General features: G+C 49.4%; 9 protein-coding genes across 9 annotated transcripts; 5 read left to right on the forward strand and 4 right to left on the reverse strand.

Moving 5' to 3' along the window:
- Nucleotides 1–117: 117 nt before the first annotated feature.
- On the forward strand, nucleotides 118–811 carry N7481_002711 (ESCRT-III subunit protein VPS20; the record flags this gene model as incomplete). Its single annotated transcript, XM_057261930.1, has 2 exons — nucleotides 118–513; nucleotides 605–811. 2 exons carry the CDS (start codon nucleotides 118–120, stop codon nucleotides 809–811), a joined length of 603 nt encoding a protein of 200 aa, XP_057126862.1.
- Nucleotides 812–1128: 317 nt separating this feature from the next.
- Nucleotides 1129–2092, reverse strand: N7481_002712 (PITH domain-containing protein; the record flags this gene model as incomplete). Its single annotated transcript, XM_057261931.1, has 3 exons — nucleotides 1129–1549; nucleotides 1760–1871; nucleotides 1954–2092. 3 exons carry the CDS (start codon nucleotides 2090–2092, stop codon nucleotides 1129–1131), a joined length of 672 nt encoding a protein of 223 aa, XP_057126863.1.
- A 1551-nt stretch (nucleotides 2093–3643) lies between these two features.
- Nucleotides 3644–5532, reverse strand: N7481_002713 (putative rhamnogalacturonase; the record flags this gene model as incomplete). The annotated part of the gene is made up of 4 exons (XM_057261932.1): nucleotides 3644–4540; nucleotides 4595–4720; nucleotides 4777–5243; nucleotides 5310–5532. The coding sequence occupies 4 exons, from the start codon at nucleotides 5530–5532 to the stop codon at nucleotides 3644–3646; spliced, it is 1713 nt and encodes a 570-aa protein (XP_057126864.1).
- Nucleotides 5533–8541: 3009 nt separating this feature from the next.
- Nucleotides 8542–8997, forward strand: N7481_002714 (uncharacterized protein; the record flags this gene model as incomplete). The annotated part of the gene is made up of 1 exon (XM_057261933.1): nucleotides 8542–8997. One exon carries the CDS (start codon nucleotides 8542–8544, stop codon nucleotides 8995–8997), a length of 456 nt encoding a protein of 151 aa, XP_057126865.1.
- Nucleotides 8998–9545: 548 nt separating this feature from the next.
- On the reverse strand, nucleotides 9546–11688 carry N7481_002715 (putative ATP dependent RNA helicase; the record flags this gene model as incomplete). The annotated part of the gene is made up of 3 exons (XM_057261934.1): nucleotides 9546–9677; nucleotides 9736–11397; nucleotides 11464–11688. 3 exons carry the CDS (start codon nucleotides 11686–11688, stop codon nucleotides 9546–9548), a joined length of 2019 nt encoding a protein of 672 aa, XP_057126866.1.
- Nucleotides 11689–12574: 886 nt separating this feature from the next.
- N7481_002716 (CUE domain-containing protein) lies at nucleotides 12575–14112 on the forward strand (the record flags this gene model as incomplete). Its single annotated transcript, XM_057261935.1, has 5 exons — nucleotides 12575–12595; nucleotides 12652–12967; nucleotides 13044–13301; nucleotides 13370–13606; nucleotides 13724–14112. The coding sequence occupies 5 exons, from the start codon at nucleotides 12575–12577 to the stop codon at nucleotides 14110–14112; spliced, it is 1221 nt and encodes a 406-aa protein (XP_057126867.1).
- Nucleotides 14113–14457: 345 nt separating this feature from the next.
- On the reverse strand, nucleotides 14458–14888 carry N7481_002717 (mitotic-spindle organizing protein 1; the record flags this gene model as incomplete). The annotated part of the gene is made up of 3 exons (XM_057261936.1): nucleotides 14458–14553; nucleotides 14615–14692; nucleotides 14808–14888. The coding sequence occupies 3 exons, from the start codon at nucleotides 14886–14888 to the stop codon at nucleotides 14458–14460; spliced, it is 255 nt and encodes an 84-aa protein (XP_057126868.1).
- An 889-nt stretch (nucleotides 14889–15777) lies between these two features.
- N7481_002718 (uncharacterized protein) lies at nucleotides 15778–16020 on the forward strand (the record flags this gene model as incomplete). The annotated part of the gene is made up of 1 exon (XM_057261937.1): nucleotides 15778–16020. The coding sequence occupies one exon, from the start codon at nucleotides 15778–15780 to the stop codon at nucleotides 16018–16020; it is 243 nt and encodes an 80-aa protein (XP_057126869.1).
- A 228-nt stretch (nucleotides 16021–16248) lies between these two features.
- On the forward strand, nucleotides 16249–18829 carry N7481_002719 (putative transmembrane glycoprotein; the record flags this gene model as incomplete). The annotated part of the gene is made up of 2 exons (XM_057261938.1): nucleotides 16249–17009; nucleotides 17071–18829. 2 exons carry the CDS (start codon nucleotides 16249–16251, stop codon nucleotides 18827–18829), a joined length of 2520 nt encoding a protein of 839 aa, XP_057126870.1.
- Between the last annotated feature and the right edge of the window lie 496 nt (nucleotides 18830–19325).

The following is a 19325-nucleotide window of genomic DNA, read 5'->3' on the forward strand; positions in this document are numbered from 1 at the left end:
CCCCCATGCACTATGTTTCCCCTCACGAGCCCAGTCCAGTCTCCCCGCCATCACCACCACCACCACAACCACAACTCGCACTCAACCCCCCACACTCGACTCTTACAGATCATACCCATGAGTCTAGAAACAAAACTTACATCTCCTAGCGCAATCCTAGACATGAAAAACCAGCGCGACAAACTCCAACAATACCGCAAACGCATCACAATCCTAACAGACCGGGAAACCGCCATCGCAAAAGAATGTCTCGCCCTCAACGACCGCAAAAGAGCACTACTCGCCCTGCGCCGCAAGAAATATCAAGAATCGCTCCTTGACAAGACGGACGCCCAACTAGCGCAGCTGGAGCAATTAACCGGGCAAGTGGAGTTTGCGCTCGTGCAGAAGGATGTCCTGTTTGGGTTGCAGCAGGGTACGCAGGTTTTGCAGACAATTCATAAGGAGATGGGGGGTATTGAGGGGGTTGAGAGGTTGATGGGGGAGTCGGAGGAGGCGAGGGCTTATCAGGAGGTGGGTTCCTTCCCCATGGGATCTGGATCTGGATCCGGATCTGGATCCGGATCTGAGCTTTGCTGGGTTATCTTGCTAACGATTATTGTAGGAGGTGAGCCAGATGTTGCAGGGTAATCTGTCTACCCAGGATGAAGAAGACGTCGAAGATGAATTGGAGGCGCTTCGGCAGGAAGTTGCTGAGCCGGTGCATCTCCCTGCTCCTCCTACGAAAGAACCGCCGAAACGGGAACCTATGCTCGAGCAGGAGCCCGAGCCCGAGGTGGAGGTGGAGACTCGCGTTGCGCTTCCTGCGTGATATTGACTATACATGCACATATACATTTTGCTCTCACATGGGATAGCACACTGAGAATCTTGCGACGCGACTCGCATTCTATTGATTGAAAGCATATTGGATAGGCGTTGGTGGACTTTGTTCTATTCTGCTCTGCTCTATTCAGTTCATTTTTGGTGAAACATTGTTTGATCATTGCGGTTTTTGCTCGTTAGTCGTTACTCGCATGTAGAATTCATAATACATTTGATGACTTGCATCAAGAAAGAAAGGAGAACTTCATAGCGCCTCTGTGCCACCATTATCGCTCTCATAACTCAAACCCTTCCTCTGCACTCTTACTGACCAGGCATGACTCGGCCCCCAACGCCACTAACACCAGGGATCGCGACATGGTCATTGGGATTGGCAGCAGCCTCGTACATAACATTAACTGGCTCACGGTTCAGAGCCATGAACTGGCCCTTGAAGCCAATGTACCCGACCTTAGTCACATCCTCGTCACCATCGCTCCAATTATCTTCCACAAAGATTGTAATCGAGGTGGTGGTATTCCACAGCGCGCGGTTCAGAGGTAATTCGAAGACATCCTCTCCGGGAACGGGTTGTGGGACCTCGATAGTCTGGCAAGGGGATAGCTCCGAGGCGGTGGAGAAATCGATGTCGTCGCGGTTCTTGAATAGCTTCAGAGTCTTCGGGGCGCAGGGCGTAGGAGCGGTGTAGATGAGGAGGGAATGGACTTTGACTTGGCCCGTGAACCTTGGGAGGAAATGTGTTAGTATGCGGGCATGAATTGCTTTTTTCGGCGATGACGATGAGGGGTAAAAATGTTATGAGGAGGGGTTGTCGTGGGGCAGCATCGCGTGTTCCGCGGCGGGTTTCTGGTACCGTTTGCTTGCAAATAGCAAACAAAGTTGGGGGGAATGAGGAAGAAATGGAGGGAAGTAAGGGGAAAGGAGGGTATCATACGGAATGTACATGAGCAGCTGTTCATCGGCGTCGCTCTCAAGCTCTGGGGTATCATTGAGTCGTTCGGCCCATGTTTTCTTCACGATGGCAGCTCCGCCCTTTGGAGTGGATTCTAAGTAAATAGTTGTCAGCTAGGTATTCTGTTCCCTGCGATGGTGCGCAAGGACCGTGTACCGGGCCCAGGACAAGCGTACCGTTGAGAGTGTTGATCTGATCAAAGTCGATCTGGGTGTAGAGGAGGGACTGAACGGCGGGGGTGATGTCGTTGGAGTGGTCGTGCTCGGCATGGCAGTGGCCACCGTCACCATGGTCATGATGGTGATGCCCAGACATGATGGTCAGGGAACTTGAAGTTGAACTAGAAGTTGAAGTTGAACTTGAAGGGAGGAAGTCAAGTCAAAGTCGAGTGGTACCTGAACTTGAAGCCGCGAGAAAGTTTGTTGCGGGTCTTCTCCGCATCCCGTGACGTCGATCTGCCCCACCATACTACAAGTATATATTCAATTTAATATTCTATTTTACTAGTAGAATATAGTATTCTACGAGTATGCATTTATAAAACACATATCGTAGCCACCTGGGATTTTCCAGTCGCTATTATCTGCCTATTTGCCTATTTGTCACATACTACAGCGCGATATGAGTCTACAGTCCGGGCATTCCGCAGTTTAATCAACAGTAAATTTCTTCTACCTATCCACAACTTAATTAACTTGAATCGATGAGCCAAAAATCAATTAGAGTTCGGTAATTTGAGTTTCTGCAAAGATGGTTCTCGCCAAAAGATCCAAACCAGCTACTACCTTCCGATTCACGCTGCACTCCATTTTCAAGTAAATAAAACCGCGGTCGTTGGTTCACGTTCGATCTTGAACAGATACGGTAAAACAGGGTTGAGAGAGCCTTAAAACGTTGCTTCAACGAAAGTTTGTGCAAAGACTTAACACCACGGCATGGCTCTGGAAAGGGATCTTTGTTGAATCATCGGCCTGCAGATGATTGTTGCTCAGTCCATCACCTCAGTGAAGGAATAGGTTCAACAGGCCTTACTTTGCACAGGAATCTTCAATGCCCCTCAGATTCAACACATGCAGACAAAACTACACCGCTGGAATATGAAGCAGGTGGCGACAAGACAAGCCGAAAAATCTATAGATACCGGCTTCTCCTCCTGCCCTGTATCGAAATTAAATCACTGCCTTGTCGCATTGAATGAATTCCATCGAACCAAGAAGTCATGAGATGCTGTCCTGCAGCAGTCCCATGATAAGTACTTCCATCTTTGGTTCTTCAAGCCCTTTCTGTTACAATACAGCTAGCGGACCGCGAGACTTTCTCCGCTTCTTCAACACGTCTTTTTCGACTATTACCTGTTGTGATATGAGGCTGGTGCAGATCAGGAACCAAGCCGAACCATCGAAATTAGTCCCTAAGTATGTATACGAAGAACCAAGTTGATTTCCAATCAACTTCCAATCAACTTGTTCTTCTCGCTGTATATATAGCCTCATGTTTCCCTTTAGAATTATAACAATTCATTTTCTGAACTACAAAATTACAAGTAAAGTACCTGGTATTGCTCTTTTATTTCAAATTATGTTCGTTGCAGTGTCTTAGCAGGCGCTCTGCGTACTATTTTCAGCCAATCTTTGAGCCTAGCAAAACTAAGTCTATTGGTCTCTTATTCCACTAATAGTCCCGTGGCATCCCCTGTGACACTTCCTTTACTCTGCCCTTGCCCTACTCAAATACTCTGTCCTTGCCCTCCTCAGACTATCGAGATTATTGAATCGTTTGTAAATCCCAGTTGCATAATCAACATCGTACAAAGACCTTACTCTACGTCATATTCACACTTAACTCCAACCCGAGCTGGGCTCGGTATCACCACTCCAGGACAACACTATCCCACATAAACCCGTGCCAAGTAGTGTTCCTTACCATGTTGAAAGTAATCTCATTCCAACCCTCCTTCAGCAATTCCTTGTCAAACGAGTACTCAAACAAATGCCACTCCCCCGCACCCGTTGCAGAGCGATACAAGCATGGGTCGGAGGGCAGCAACGAGGAACCGCTAGTCATATTGCCAATTTGAACTCCATTGGCGAAGATATCATTGCTAGCTCCTGAGGAGTATCCAGCCAGTGAAACGATCAGATTGGGAGCTGCAGCCTCGTTAGCAGCCGGCGCCTTGAATCGCACTGTCCAGTTGCCCTTGTATGTCTGTCCAAAACACCAGTCGTTCGGCTCCGATACGCCGATGGTATATGTTAAATTGGCCGGACAGGAAGCAACAAGGGCGTGCTGGTGAGGTGCTCCGCCGTGCAAGAAGCCATAACTTTTGCGATCAAAGTCACCGATCTGGAAAAGTTTCTCTCTCGATGACACTTCCCAGGTGAGGCTGCCGAGGTGTGTCTTCGCTGACTTCTTCACAATAACATCATTTTGAAGAAATGAAGTGGTCACATCTGCGATAGAACTTCCGTTGGACCAGGCCTGTAGACCGTATGTAGCAGCGCGGACGTTGGAGAATTTGAAGTTGCCGTTCTTATCCGCGTATGCGGTGTAGTAGTATGTTGAGCCCATATCCAAGGACGTTTTGTTCGGGTTGTTGTCGCCTAGAAAGACGGCGGCATTGCTGGCAGGGCGTCCGTCAGAAAGCATTAATTTGCCTTGCACAACGCCGCGGCTATGATAGTCTTCGTCATCCAGCCAGGTGTATGGCCAAGCGCTGAATTCTTCTGCGGCTCGCTTGGCTGCATCCTGCTTGTCGCCTTCATTCTGTAAATTGTGTTAGTAGGACAATATTGCTCGAGCGCAAACCCATGTACATACGAGATACCAAAGCCAAGGTCCCCACATCTTGCCATCTGGGAATACGTCGGAGGAAGAGGCCATGAAGTGAGTGCCGTGAATCATGTTCAGCTGCACGGCATCTCCGGTAGATGATTCTCGGTGGACCTTGAATAACAGTCAGTCTCAGTCTCAGTCACATCCCGTCCGCTTGATGAACCTACCATAAGCTCCTGCTTAAGGTGGTCACCATTGTAATAGTCCTTTCCAGCGTTGATGTACCAGCTCCCAAATCCGTCGCCATATACACCAAAGTAATCCTGGTTCCTGGACCAGGCAGTAAAGTCATACTTAGTGATATAACCACTTCCATCGGGCTTCAGCCACGTCTCGTCCTGAATCTTGTTCTGGGGCAGATATTCGCTCAAAGGTGGCAGTTCTTCGTCTTTGATGTTCGTTCTCCCCATAACGAATGTCGTATTATCCAGCCGCCAGAGTGTGCGAAATTCACCAAGAGTGGGCAGCGCGTGATTCACAAAATATTGATAGGCACCGGACAGGCCAGAGAAAATGACCCAATGCATGTCTCCCTCCGCGGCAGTGAACGAGACATCGATATATGTCTTGCCTTTGTAAGTACCTCGTTTGGTGATAGAAGCCGTGGTCCACTGCAAGTTAGACGCTGCGCCGTCTGTAACCGGATTAATTTTCTGTGAAAAGAGGGACAACTCGATCTTTGAGGACAGCTCGCACATACTGTAGCTTACATAGTGACCAACAGCCTCCCCAACGCAGTCCTTTTCCTTGTACATCAGTTTGACTCCATAGATCTGCTGCTGAGTAACATTCCAGATTTCATTTCCAAGGACCCATGTTGTGTTGTCGACTTGCGTTAAGAATGGCCCGGTGGCAGGCTTGGAGGGATGTGCATTGATAGTACTAAGCAGCAATGACGCGGCGGCAAGAAGTAAACCCTTCATTTGAAATCCCCAAGGAACAACCACTCGAGAGTCTTTTGTGAACGTGGGGATAATCGGGCCCTAACACCCCCTCATATACCACGAGAGAGATGTTAGGGTCATATGGATTCGGTTCAATAGTCACCGAGGAACTTGATATTACGATCTCCACTAGTTTTAAATTCAATTTGGGCAATGAAATTCCTAGCCACATGTGGGATGCCCCCCATCCCCCGGATTGTTCAAGTGTGCCTTCTCCACTTCTCCACAATTGAATCTGACTCCACAAAAGGAGCGCCCATCTTAAGTGGTCGCCGACAGTAAACATGCGAGATTCCTCCAATTAAAATTGGCCAATGGTATCTTAGGCAGAGAATGCTGAATTGACGGACTGTGGCTATTTCTTTTTCCATCTATACTTCCAACATGTACGAGCCGTTTCAAGATTACTTTTTCTTTGTATGGGAAGTATTCAAAGAGTAATTGCCGATCATTAAAGAATTTGCGATCAAAAAAACTTTTAGACTACATATCAGTTACAAAAATGAGTTGCAGTGGTCAGCAGCAAGATCATGAGCGTCTGACAAACGGCATCGAACGCGCATCGAACGGCGGAGAAATTCCCTGGAATTGTTAGCCTTAATAACGCACTAGTAAGCGAAATGCACGCTAAGTCCGTGGAAACTGTCGAGATTGAGTGTCTCTCAAGAGACTCGGAAGACATTGTACCGATTACCCCGCAGATGATGAAGCGAAGATGTGCCGAGCCTACTTTGCAAGGAGGGGTGTGCATGACTTCGAACGGAGCCTGTTCAAGTTGTCAAACTTCTCTCTCGAGCCCGGTGGCCAAAGTCTTTCCACCATGTACCATTATATGATTCTTTATTGTATATATCTACTGGCAGTCAAGTGATACTGCATTATCTGTTTTAATTGAACACAAAAAGCAAGCAGAAAGGACCTAAACTGAATTTGAAGTGGTAAATTGAGAGAGGAGAAAATCTGCAGGAGAAATGTACCGGTTGGGATTGGTAGGCTTTAGCTACAGCAGCTCGTTGATCTCGGGAATAACAATAACGACCCAACTGTTTCCATGTCGCCAGCGTGCGTCCGCTTTGTATGGCCGCCAGTCTTAAATGTCCAATCGTAGGGAAAAGAAGTCTCGTCTGGGTGTTGAACAGGTACTTCGGGTGAGCTAGGAACTGCTTCTTAGAAGAATAAGCATTTTCTAAATTTCCTTTATATTTAGTTCTATGTGTAAATACCACATATTTTACTATTAGAGCAAACAACACCGTCTCGACTACTAGCTGTGGGAACAGCTACTGTTAGTAAGAAATGAGTCCATAGCTCACACCTAACCTACACACACACTATCCTACTACCTGCCCTCGCGGCTTCATCTTCCTGGTGATTTCATTCACTTCGCGGCCTCATTCACCTCGCGGCTTCATTCCCCTCGCGGCGTCGTTGCTCTAGCGGCCTCACCGCTGCCCTAGCGGCCTCTCTGCGCAATCAACACGCTCGATTCCTCAACGGCCAACGCAGGTGTCAACTGCTAACACTGTCATACAACTACACAATGGCTAACGCCTGCCTCAACATCAGCTGCTAGCGCTACACACAAACTACCTCTCTGCACAAACGGTATGACAGGGAGGTACCTAGGATATCCTGTATCAACGGTATGGCCGAATCGCCCGATTTAATCGTCGGTTTGCGGGGAGTTTTCATAAGTCATGTCTTCATAGCTCACACCTCGCCTATACACACAAACTACTAGTATCCCAATACATCCATCTATTACCACACGTACTCCATTAACTAAAGCTACACTTGCTCTACATTTACCCTTTGACTATAGACTACCTCCACTTGACAAACAATAACGTCGAACTCGAAAGGAAACTCTCGCCAGCAATGGCCTTTCTAGTCAGCATTCCCCCATCGACCACATCCTCCCATCGTTCAACACCCTCAGCCCGGGAAAGCTTTACCTTGTAGTTACAAGCAAACATAGCAGCGTTCTTGTTGGGCCAGATATAGTTACACCCTGCGCCTTTTCCAAGCAGCCACTTCTTTTCCAGTGAGCTTGACCTCAAGATTCTCAATTTTAAGCGTTAGATTTTCATTCCGCTGTATTGCCGTTTCCAACGTTCCACATATTGCAGTGATATAGAGCCTGAGGGTACAGTAGGGCCCGTTATTGCCTTCCATGTCAGGAAACAGAGACTCTTTCAAACTTTAATCACATGATACAATAAACCTAATACAATTTAGCGTAAATAACCAATTTGTACTAACACGTAATAATACAAGACATTCTATAATACCAGTATGAAAGATGCGAAGTAGGAACTTCGAAGTGTACCCTGGTAGCAGGTGAAGGATCAAGAATCCATTCGGATTTCAAATCAAAGAAGATTGCGTCTGGAGGTGAAAAGAGAGAGAAGTATGCCAATGATTAACTACATGAAAAGGATGAGTCACATTGCCATGCGATATCATCCTGAACTCCATCATCCAGTCCATCATAGGAAGTAGGGATTTTGTGATTACAGAATTGCCCAATTCAAAAAAAAAACATTTCAAAATATCAATTTAGATCGACATTTTATATTCCTGATAAGGCTAGTGACCATTTCATTCCATTTTCAAGGTTCTCATCTAAAGTTTCTAACTGGAGGGTTCGAGATGCAAACCAAGCAAACAAGGTGGACTTCGGATGAGCAATCTGTCAACAATTCTCTCACGCTTGTTTCCCTATAGAGGGCCTGCCGTTTTACCAGGCGCCAACCAGGGCTAAGTTGATAGGAATGACTCAGTAGTACGGTTTCCTTTCTTAATCCCAGCCCTTACTTATGGTCCTGCTGCGGCTTGGCGTCTTATTGGACACTAGACATTACTGGTTACCTGCTGCTGCTGCTATTCTTTTTTGCTTCGGTCTCCCAGTACAAACACCATCTCAACGAGATGAAGGACTAGGCTGACTGTGGACAGATCTTCTTTTCTAGTAACGAAGTGCCCGACATGGAGGACGAAGGTTTTGACAGGCCATTCCGATTTATAGTTACTGGCCAATATCTTGCTATTCGCTATAACGGCAGCAGCTTTGAGATATGCAGAGATTACCATACCCGTGGTGCTCTGTTTTACCTTTCTAATGACGGAAAACAAATAATTCATAATCGCACCTATGTCGCCGATCTTACCGACTATCCCGACTACGAAGGAGATGTATTTTACATTAGCAAGGAATTGCAGTACCTTGCTCCGGATGGACAGTGGTCAGACAGCATGCAAGATGCCATCAAAGTCCAAATTGATCCCGAGGAGACTACGGCGAGGCTGGGCGCCCTATTCCCCCGTCAATTCCCGATCCAATCATTGATGCGGACAATCCTATCTCCGCTGACGGAATTGATCTCTACCACCCCGATAAATGGTTTTCATTATATCGCATCAATGGCGGTTGCCTTTGGTTAGATGATGCTAGGGAATTTGAAAGCTCGCTCTGTTTTGGGACCAATCCGTACAGTGATGGGATGTCCTTTCAGCTCTCCAAACATGAGGGGAAGACACAGATCCGCTCATATAGTGGCAAATATCTGACCGCTATGATGGAAGACGGGCTTTATGAGCACCTGAATGAAGGCTGCAAGCAACACACCAAGTTCAGTCAATGCTCCCATTGCATGCGATGATACACGCTTGGATTCAGTATCGAGCCGCAGGAGTGTTTGTCTTTAGTCCCAAGGGGTCTACCTAGCATGTTTGTTTTGTACGATGGCCTTTTCTACTATAAAGTCGCCGAAAGGATACTTCGTGTTGACGATATTGACGATGCGTCACTCTTCCAGTTTGTCGGTTGACCTCCTTGCGTGTTAGATTTTCTGCTTGCCTACTGGCTTTTGAATACAATAATAGGTGGCAACAGATTCAGTATTAGATCCGTCTAAATTCCTGGGTATATTGAAGTGGGCTGCTGCTAAAAGTCAAAGTAGTTCAGCGCAAATACAAGTAGTACACATGATCTAAGAAACCTTGTAGTATTCCGGGGCATATTCCAGAAGATACCCCTTTTCGATCTTGGTCACGTCGCGAATGTACGTTTTCTCGCCCGTCTGCATAATTTCATGGAAGATGACCCAGTCCGCTTTTCGATTCTGCAATATATTAGCAAGCTGTGCGCGCAATAAGATATCAGAACTGCAAAGAACTTACAAACATCAAAGAGCTAGGGTGAGCATGAAGTGTCAAGCCACCGCTAACAGTCTTAAAAGTGCCATCCGGCTGCATCTTCGCGGCATGAGCGAAGTAGCCCGTCGTGAGACACCGCTGTATTTGTTCCGGTGTATGGCTTAGATCAGGAGCATTGGCATTGTGCCGGGACAGAGTTTCGTCGGTTTGAATGCCAAAGCGTTCGAGATATCGCTTGAGCTGTCCCCGGATACTGACTGCCCGGAGTAAAGCTCGATAATCCAATAGATTGTCACGACACCATTTTGAATCTTTCTTGCCCTTTGTGATGAAGGCTTGATATACATTGAGGTAGGTGAGATGATCACCTTCTTCGACTGCGAATTTGCGGCGATGGCTTTCGGCGGCTTTTTTGTCGCCGTCGTGTTGGACCCAGACTGTTCCTTGTAGACTGACCATGGCTGCGATGGTCAGAATCTCGCTCAGGCAGCCGAATTTGGGCGCTGCTAGGAGGACTTTGCCCATCATGGGATCCACGGCTAGTTCTGCCATTCGGATGCCGAGTGGTTTTGTTAGCTTGGCGTGGTCGTCTACCGCGCCCAGGGAATATAGAAGCTCGAAGGCACGGATGACTAGCTCGGCTGGAGGTGATGTCAAGAAACCAAATCGGACGATATTGTCAATGCCTAGCGCCTTCAGCTGCATCACGATAGGTGCGAGATTGGACCGTTGAATCTCTGGGATTGTCGCTTCGGGAAGTTGCTCATATGTCTGTTGAGTATACAAACGGAAACACTTCCCGGGCTTTGTTCTGCCCGCTCGCCCGGCCCGCTGTGTAGCTGATGCTTTTGAGATCGGCACAGCTGTCAATGTTTCGATACCAGTGGCGGGGTTGTAGGCCCTCAGCTTCGCGAATCCACAGTCTATCACGTAGACTATCCCGTCTATCGTGACCGACGCTTCCGCAATATTTGTCGATACAATGACCTTTCTTGTGTTTTCTGGCGTTGGCTCGAAGACGTACATTTGTTGCTCTGTAGTCAGGCCCGCATAGAGTGGCAGAGTGAGTAATGAAGGCGCTTTTGGATGAAGATACGCGGCCCGCTCGGATATCAATTGGATTGCTCGGTCGATTTCCTCGCGACCGGTCAAGAAGAGAAGAACGTCGCCATCTGCTTCTTGGGTGTGAATGTCGAATACAGTTTTGACAGCTCGTTCAACGTAATCTTCCGCGGGCGACTCGAGAAACAATGTATCTACAGGATACATCCTGCCTTCCAAACTGATGATGCGCCCCACACTCCCGCCCAGATCGGCAGGTTCTGCGTCGGCGTTGAATTCATCGTCCGCGAAAAATCGTAGAAAATCTTCCGCCTGCAGGGTAGCGCTACTGATGATAATGCGCAGCTCGGGTCTCTTTTTCCGAATTTTCTTGAGAATTCCAAGGAGGACGTCTGTGCTGAGAGATCTCTCGTGGGCTTCGTCGACCATGATCACCGAGTACCGTGATAACAGCGGGTCGACCAGGGCTTCTCTTAGAAGCATTCCGTCGGTGAGGAATTTGATCCTGGTTGATTCTGACGTGGTATCTTCAAAGCGGATTGAGTAACCAACTGCTTCTCCGATCTTGCCTCCCATTTCTTCCGCGACGCGAGTGGCAACCGTCGTGGCAGCAACTCGCCGAGGCTGGACGTGATGCTTAGCATAATTGATATAATGGAAAAGGGAAAACAAAATCAACTCAGAACTCACCTGCGTCACTGCAATGACTTTGCTATCTTTACACCAACCTGCTTGATCCAGATACTGTGGGAGTTGTGTCGTTTTTCCACTTCCCGTTTGGCCCACCACGATGGTGACTGAATAATTTTCGACCAAGTACAACAGGCTCTCTCTGTGTCGCGCAATTGGCAGCAAAGCCGCTGGCTTGTATAGAGCCGGGATAAAAGTGGTTGACACATCTAGCTCCGAAGCCATTTTGCCAAGGGTCCCTGGGAGGGGGGAACGGGCAAATTGAATCTTCGGTATTACTCGGGCGTGGAAGAGCTGATTAATTCCATGTTAAGAGTTCATGGTTCCTCACAGAGGTAATTCATCAATCATGGCAAGCAGTTGCCGTTGGTAAAGCAAGGCGAGGCGCGGCCGTGAATCTCCTGCCGGATAAAGGTTCCGCCGAAGTAACCATTCTGCATGATTCATGCACACAGCACATCTACTTCTGGATCTTCACAGGGATTAATGCTTTTTAAGATAAAAGTTGAAGATTGGGACGGGGAGTTTTGATTCTCAGTGTACGCATGACTAGGAAAACATTCATTGGTCCCAGGTCATCAGGTTGTTGCCTCACTTTGAGATTCTCAGGGTACAATAGCACCTGTTATTTTCTACAGGCTGGGTATTCTAGTAAATATCCCAGCAGCAAACATCAAGTCTAAGCAGCTTGGCTATACTCCGTAGGTGAATTTTGATTTATGCAAGAAAGTAACCAACACATTATACACAAGGATCACGTTTCAACGTTTGGGGCCCAAATCCGGATCTCAGTACTGCATGAGCTCCGACTTATAATTCCTTTCGAAAGAGTCTAGTTATAGAAAAGCGAAATAAAGCTGGTACATAATACAGTTTTTCAGTAAGTGATAGGGCAGTGTTGGGGAAATAGCCGATGTAAATGTACTCGTACACCCTAATCTATAGCTGTCGGTCGTCACGTGCCTCGCACCCCACGTCACTTGTTTGGAGCATCCCCGATGTGTTCAGTTCTGCCTATTCCCATTCTTTCCCATTCTTTTAGACAGGCACCACCTTTTCTCCCATTCAATATCAGACCGGTTCTCCCGCTTGGCCGAGTCAACACTTCAACATGTCGGAGGAAGAGAAGACTGTACATCCCCTACCCGATCTGCAGCTCCGAAACAGACTCTCACACTTACCCTGCAGTCAACTCCCAGTAAGCCCTCCGCTGCGCTTGCGCCCAACAGCCCTCGCGCGGAGTCGCCGACCACGGCTAGACCCATGGACTTCGACGATGAACCCCAAGACACAGGTGTCGCATCTGCGACCTCCACCGCGAACCCGCAGACCGCCACCGAGACTCCCCCAGCTGCCCCGCCAAAGCCGCCTCGCCCGCTGAGCCCCAAGGAGCAGTCGGAGAATACGCTGAAGGAGGCCTTCCCTTCTATCGATGCTGGAGTTATCAAGGCTATTCTAAACGCAAGCAATTGGAATGTCGAGCGCGCGTTCAATGCTCTTCTCGGTGCGCAGACTACTCCACCCTCCCCCAGTGATGGGCCGACACCAGCCAACTAACTAATCTTATCTTTGATGTGCAGGTATGACCGATCCCACTGCCCAAGAGGACATGGTTCCTCCACCGAAGCCCCCTCGTCCTTCTCAACAGCCTACTTCGACCACGCAGCGACAAATGGATTCGGACGAAATGTACGCGCGCCAGTTGGCGGAACACTACAACGCGGGCCAAGGCCAGGGCCAACGGCGGGCCCCGGCCCCTGGGTGGGAGAATGATCCCAGATACCGCCAGCCACGAGGTAGCGAGGACTCAGATGACAAGGAGTATAGTTTTTTCGACGGTACGGTTCCCCTACACATTCAAGTTTGCCCGGCCAAACGTTGCGCCTGTGCTGATCTAAACCTTTAGATGATCTACCGGTGATCCGCGAGAATCTCCGCAAGGGCTTCTTGGAGACACAAACGAAGGTGAACTCGTGGGTGACGAACCTGAAGAAGAGAATTGATGGAGAAGATGTGGACGAGGAACAGCCGCAATCCACCCAGGAATATGAGCAGCAGCACTCGTCCTACGGCCGTCCTCGACGAAGCGGCGACATGAGCCGTCGCAGTGGAGACCGTGAGCGCTACGACGCAGACCCCCCAGGTCTTGGGTGATGATTTCTCCGCGCTGGAACTTAGAGATTCGGAAGGTAAGCTTCTCTGTCAACCCGTCATGAATTCTTTTTTGGAAACACTTTTTGCTAACGTAACGTTGCGCTAGCTCCTCCTCCCCGTCCTCCCCGCCCTAACATTAAGACCGGATCTTCGCCCTCACCTGATAGGCGTAAAGTTTCCTTCCAGGACGGACCCCCGACCGAGATCGATAATCTATACGATGCCTCGTCTACTTCTAAGCGTCCCATCTCTACAGGTGGCAAGCCTAGTAAATGGCAGCCGCTGGCTAACGTGGAGCCTTCCCCCGTTGCGGAGAATGATCCTTTCAGCCTCGGCGACAGCGATGATGAGAAGGAGAAGGAGAAGGAGAAGGACACTAAGTCAAAGGAGCAACCTGCGGCTGGCGAGAGTGAGCAAATCAAGAAGGCTACCGAGGAAGCGATGTCGGGAGAGATTGGATCCAAGGATGATAAGACGGAGGATTCTTCCAAGTAGGGGAGTGGAGCGGTGCTTATTGCGTGCGATTTATTTACTGTGTATTGAAATTCCCCCAATTCCACAATTATCCTACTTCTCTGCCCATAGGGTAGATTGCTATAAGTGATTCATTTCATTATTGTTTACCCATTAAGTTCCAAACATGGGATAGAAGTAATAAGTACTAGTATCAGATGAAACTCAGATAGACTGGAATCATTTTCTATTTAGAAAGGAGGAAGATACATAAGAAAAGAGAGTCATAATCATGGGTATCAAAGTAGAACCCTCCCTAACGCCAAACAGAAGAGAAGCAAGAAGCAAGAAGCACCAAGTATGGGACATAGCTGATCTCCGCCAAATCTAATCAGCATAAGCCTGTGAGGAAGCCCTTTTAGGAGCCGGAGCCGGAGCCGGAGCCGGAGCCGAAGCCTCCTTCCTCAAATCCTTGATCACATTCTACAAGAAGTATAATTAGCGATATCCCGCTGTTGATTCGGAGATGAAACGAAGCACATACCGCCAAACCCTCGGGCGGGACTCCGTTCTCAATGAGCGAGACACATAGGGAGAGTTCTGGGCGGTCGAGATTGGTGTTCTGAGTGAGTTGAGTTAGTCCATTGATGTCCGTTGATATCTATGTTCGGCTATGCGAGTTCTGACGCGATGCGATGCGGTGAGGATCGCAGGGTGAGCTCGCGTTATGTACGCACCAGGAGAGTGGAAATTTCGTGGAGGATGTCGATGACTTCACGTGCAGCTTGGCGCTTATCTTCTGGGTTGGGAGGGGGCATTTTGTACTTTGGAGTGTAGAGTAGAGCTGATAGTGGAGGTGGAGGGAGCAGAGGAGGTTGAAGTTGAAGTGTTGGAGTGTTGATTAATGTGGGGCAGGGGCTGACTGCATCTTCTCTACTCCCAGACAGTTTACCTACCTCATCTACGGAGTACGCTTCTTCTTTTTGCATACTGTCTTACACTACTGTATACACCTACAATTCGATCGCAGTGATGGGGGCAGACTACCTCCAGCCATTGATCGACCTTTCATTCATTTAATATGTGACACGAAGTGGAATTTAGATCTCAACGTACTCAACTCTTAGGAATGTTCACCGTTGATCTCTGTCTCCGACCATTCATTCTTTACTCTCGGAGTACCACGACGCGCCAGGATTCTTGAGACCACTTCACGCGCTGGAATTTATTTCCCACTTTCCAACCAATGATCTATGCAGCCCCAAGGGACCGTGTGGGGATCAACCCCAGCACGCGACAACCCGACGCGGGTGTCCGACGCGAGAAAGCATACTGGATCGGAGATTGTGAGCGCAGTGCGAGCGGTATCCTAGAAGGGGCCAGCTTTATTCGTGTGTTAGCGTGAGAAGCTTAGTGCTACCTAAGGAGCTTAGCAGGCCAGCACCTCCTCTCAGTCCCTACATTCAGGAGTGCTTATGAAAGGGTTGCCATTGTAGTCCTTCGACCTTAGGAAGATGGGGCGAGTGGGACTTTCCAGGCATTAATATCGACAGTAAGCTGAATTCGAGACGAGATGACCCTAGCAATCTCCCTGCCAAGGGAGCGGCATCAGAATGGCCCTGGTTTACAACGTGACGGCAAAAGCCACCTGTGGCTATCCGAGTTCGGGGCCGCCTGCGAAAGAAATGCTCTTTGCACACTTCGAAAATGTTCCTTGCCTTATCTGCCCTTTCTCAACTTTTGACGAGGGGCAAGAAAGCGTGGTGGTGGTTGGGCATGTTCTGCCCTCCTCCGAGGGAATCGGGGCATCCCTTGCAGGGTGCCTCGAAACGTGAGTTGCCCGCTGCGCGCTGCGCGCTCCCCTCCCCATTCCAGGCCTGTCACTCTGCTACATACTTCGGTGACGTCCAGCATATCCAGGCATGGCTTTCACCAAAGGGCACGCCTTGAATGGCTCCTTGTCCCTGTGGCACGAGAGGGCGGGGTGTCCTTTTTGGAGATTAGGGAAAGCTCCCTCATCGTTGCCTTTCCTCCTTCTCATCTCCTTTGATCGTGTTCTCTATCTGTCGGGTGAGGTTTTTTTTTGGATGCGCAGCTGAACGAGTTTCCATCAATTTTCAGTCGTGATAGCTGTGTATTCTTGAAACTATCTCGTCCCGTTCCCGGACTACAATCCGGATGCCTCGAATGGAGATGGCTTCCTTCCTCGCCCTCATCGTTCTGGCTTGCCTGTCTGTCGTGAACGCAGCGGCTCTCTCAGCGAACTATCCCATTAACTCACAGCTCCCGCCAGTCGCGCGAGTATCACAACCGTTCCGTTTTGAATTCGCCGAGCGAACCTTTGCCAACAGTGACTCGAACACCAAGTACTCGCTCTCAGACGCACCGTCATGGCTTTCAGTGGACAGTGGCAGCCGCGCACTGCAAGGAACACCACATTCGGATGATACGGGTGCGAAGAAATTCAAGCTCGTGGCATCCAATGGACCGGAGTCCGACAGCATGGATGTTACCCTCATTATTACCGCGGATCAAGGACCAACCGAAGGCACGCCTCTTGTGCCGCAGCTACAGACTATCGGACCGGTTTCTTACCCTGCAGCATTGTTTCTGCACCCCGGTCGTTCTTTTTCCATCACCTTTGACCCGGCTACCTTCCATAATACCCACCCTTCGACGATATACTACGGAACATCACCTCACAACGCTCCCTTGCCATCGTGGATGGGCTTCGATCCTACCACACTCCGATTTTCCGGGAATACGCCCTCTTTCCCCGGATCGGGGCCGGAGGTTTTCACTTTTCAGCTTGTTGCTTCTGATGTCGCGGGTTATAGTGCTGTCAACTCAACCTTCCAGCTCGTGATTGGCCCGCATATCCTGGCTTTCAATGAGACTGTGCAAACCTACAACTTGACTGAGAGGAGACAAGTTCAGCAGTCCTGAATTTACTAGTCTTCTTTCTATGGATAGCTCGCCAGTTACCTCGAAAGACCTCAGGACAGTTGACGCAGATCTACCTGATTGGTTGTCCTTGGACGAAGACACACTCTCGCTTAGTGGGACTCCGCCCAAGGACGCTGTGAATGAGAACATAACCATCACAGCAACCGATAGTTTTTCAGATGCGGCGAAGCTCATGGTTCGTCTACAGTTCAACGAGCTATTTCTTGAAACGGTCCAGGGCTGCCAAGCTACTATCGGCGAGGACTTTACTTTTGTTTTCAACAAGTCCATTGTCACTGATGACTCGGTACAACTGGACGTGGACCTCAGCGACGACCTGACCTCATGGCTCTCCTACTTCCCTGATAACAAAACTCTCTACGGACACGTCCCCTCAGATATGAAGGCGCAGAAGTTCAACATCCCTTTGAAAGCACACCAAGGGGAGACTGAGAACACCCAAGACTTTGAACTTGACGTTCTTAAACCATCTCAGACCCATAACACCTCTTCTGACCCCTTCTCCGACTCATCCAACCCCTCGCATAGGAAAGCCGGTATCATCGCCATATCAGTTGTTATTCCAGTTGTTGTATTCCTCAGTGCTATAATCCTTTTCTGCTGCTGGCGCCGCAGAAGAAAGACACCCACTGTTGAGGAAGGACAGGAACCTTTCCAGGCTAAGTCGTTGCCGCCGCCGCGCCCTGTTCGACCAGATATGCCGAACTGCCAACCTAGTGCCGGTGGCAGAGAATCCCATGATGATAATTCTGACGGATGGATGAGCCCGATCTCACCAGCATCGGAAATCCCTAAACTCGAACTGGGCCCAGAGTGGAACGTGGCATCGTTTGAAAAGCATGAGAAGTCGATGAAGGTGATCCCAGAGCCCGTCCCACCCCCGCGCTCCCCCAAGCGGGCCTTCATCCCTCTGCGAGACCCGGTCAATGAAGCGGACAAGAAATCCCCAGAGAAGTCTCCCGGTAAAAAGAAGAACCGCCTTTCCTACTCGAATAGCCCTGGTATGCGTCGTCGCACTAGCCAACGTTCTCGACGTGAGCCTCTCAAGTCGATCCAGCCCCGAGCCAACAAAAAGCGCGAGTCCATCCAGTCATCCCGATCTAAGCGTTATTCCAAGCGCTCTAGTGGCATATCGACAATGGCAACCGGTTTGCCCGTGCGACTAAGCGGTGCTGGACACGGTTCTGGCGGAATTGGACCCCCAGGCCACGGAATGGTTCGAATGTCCTGGCAAAACACGGACAAATTCTCAATCATGAGTGATGAGACCAGCTTAACAAACATGACCCCACTATTCCCCCGACCTCCCGCCGCCGCAAGAACGCGCCACAGCATGGCATCCAGCATCCCAGAAAAGCGAGTGACACTGCGAACCGTCGAGCCAGACGAATCCACAATCTCAGAAGCCGACTCTATCGAAGCCTTCGTTCAAAACCGGGCCAAAAACCGCAATTCCTCCAATCCCCTCTTCTCAGCGCAAATCAGCCGCCGCACATCATCCGGTCTCCGCGCCCTTGAACGAGCCCGCAGTATCCGCAGCCGCGCCGATACAGTCTCCGTCTCCACATTCAGCGACGAATACCGCCAATCGATCCAAGGCCGACCCTACTCCACCGCGATGTCGGTATCCGAGTATGGGGATGATAATAATCGCTTCTCGCACTACCAGACGCTCCAACCGCCGCCGAATCTCTTCCCGCTCGCGGAGGGGGGGAGGGAAGAGTCAGAGCCAGTTGAGTCTAGCGCAGGATTATCGCAATGTCGTCTCGCCGCTTCCGAGGTTTTGGAGTGAGACTAGTTTGCGTAGTGCTCGGCGCTTGGATTCGGGGAATCATGGGAAAGCGCCGGTCCGGAGTGGGAATGGGGGTGGGAATGAGCAGGCTGTGCCACCTAGCTCGTCTATTGCTTCTGATTTGGAAGAGCATTTGTCGAGAAAAGTGTCGCCGAAGAAAGAGGCTGATGATTCACAATCTTGGAGTACGGTGCCTTTGGAACCGCCGCCTCCGATTAAGAGTGCCAGCAGTCGTGGACTGCCGGTTGCGAGTAGTGGGGAGCTTGCCTTTGTTTAGGATGGGTTATTTTTGGAGTTGATTTTTGGGGATTCTTTGCTCTTCTTCTTCATCCTCTTCTTTTTTACCTTGATTCTTTTCCACTCACCCCCCCCCCCCCTTCTTCCCGTCGTTGCTGTTTCTGTTTTTGAGTCATTTGGCTTTATTTTTGTTCTGTTGGAGTTTGGGCATGGCGAACATGATATCCATTGGGTTGGTGCATTAGGTACCTCGATCTCG

Source organism: Penicillium waksmanii (genome assembly GCF_028829765.1).
Source record: "Penicillium waksmanii strain IBT 27052 chromosome Unknown utg000002l:1.0-3326099.0:1.0-3328782.0, whole genome shotgun sequence".
In the NCBI taxonomy this organism is placed as follows: Eukaryota; Fungi; Ascomycota; class Eurotiomycetes; order Eurotiales; family Aspergillaceae; genus Penicillium; species Penicillium waksmanii.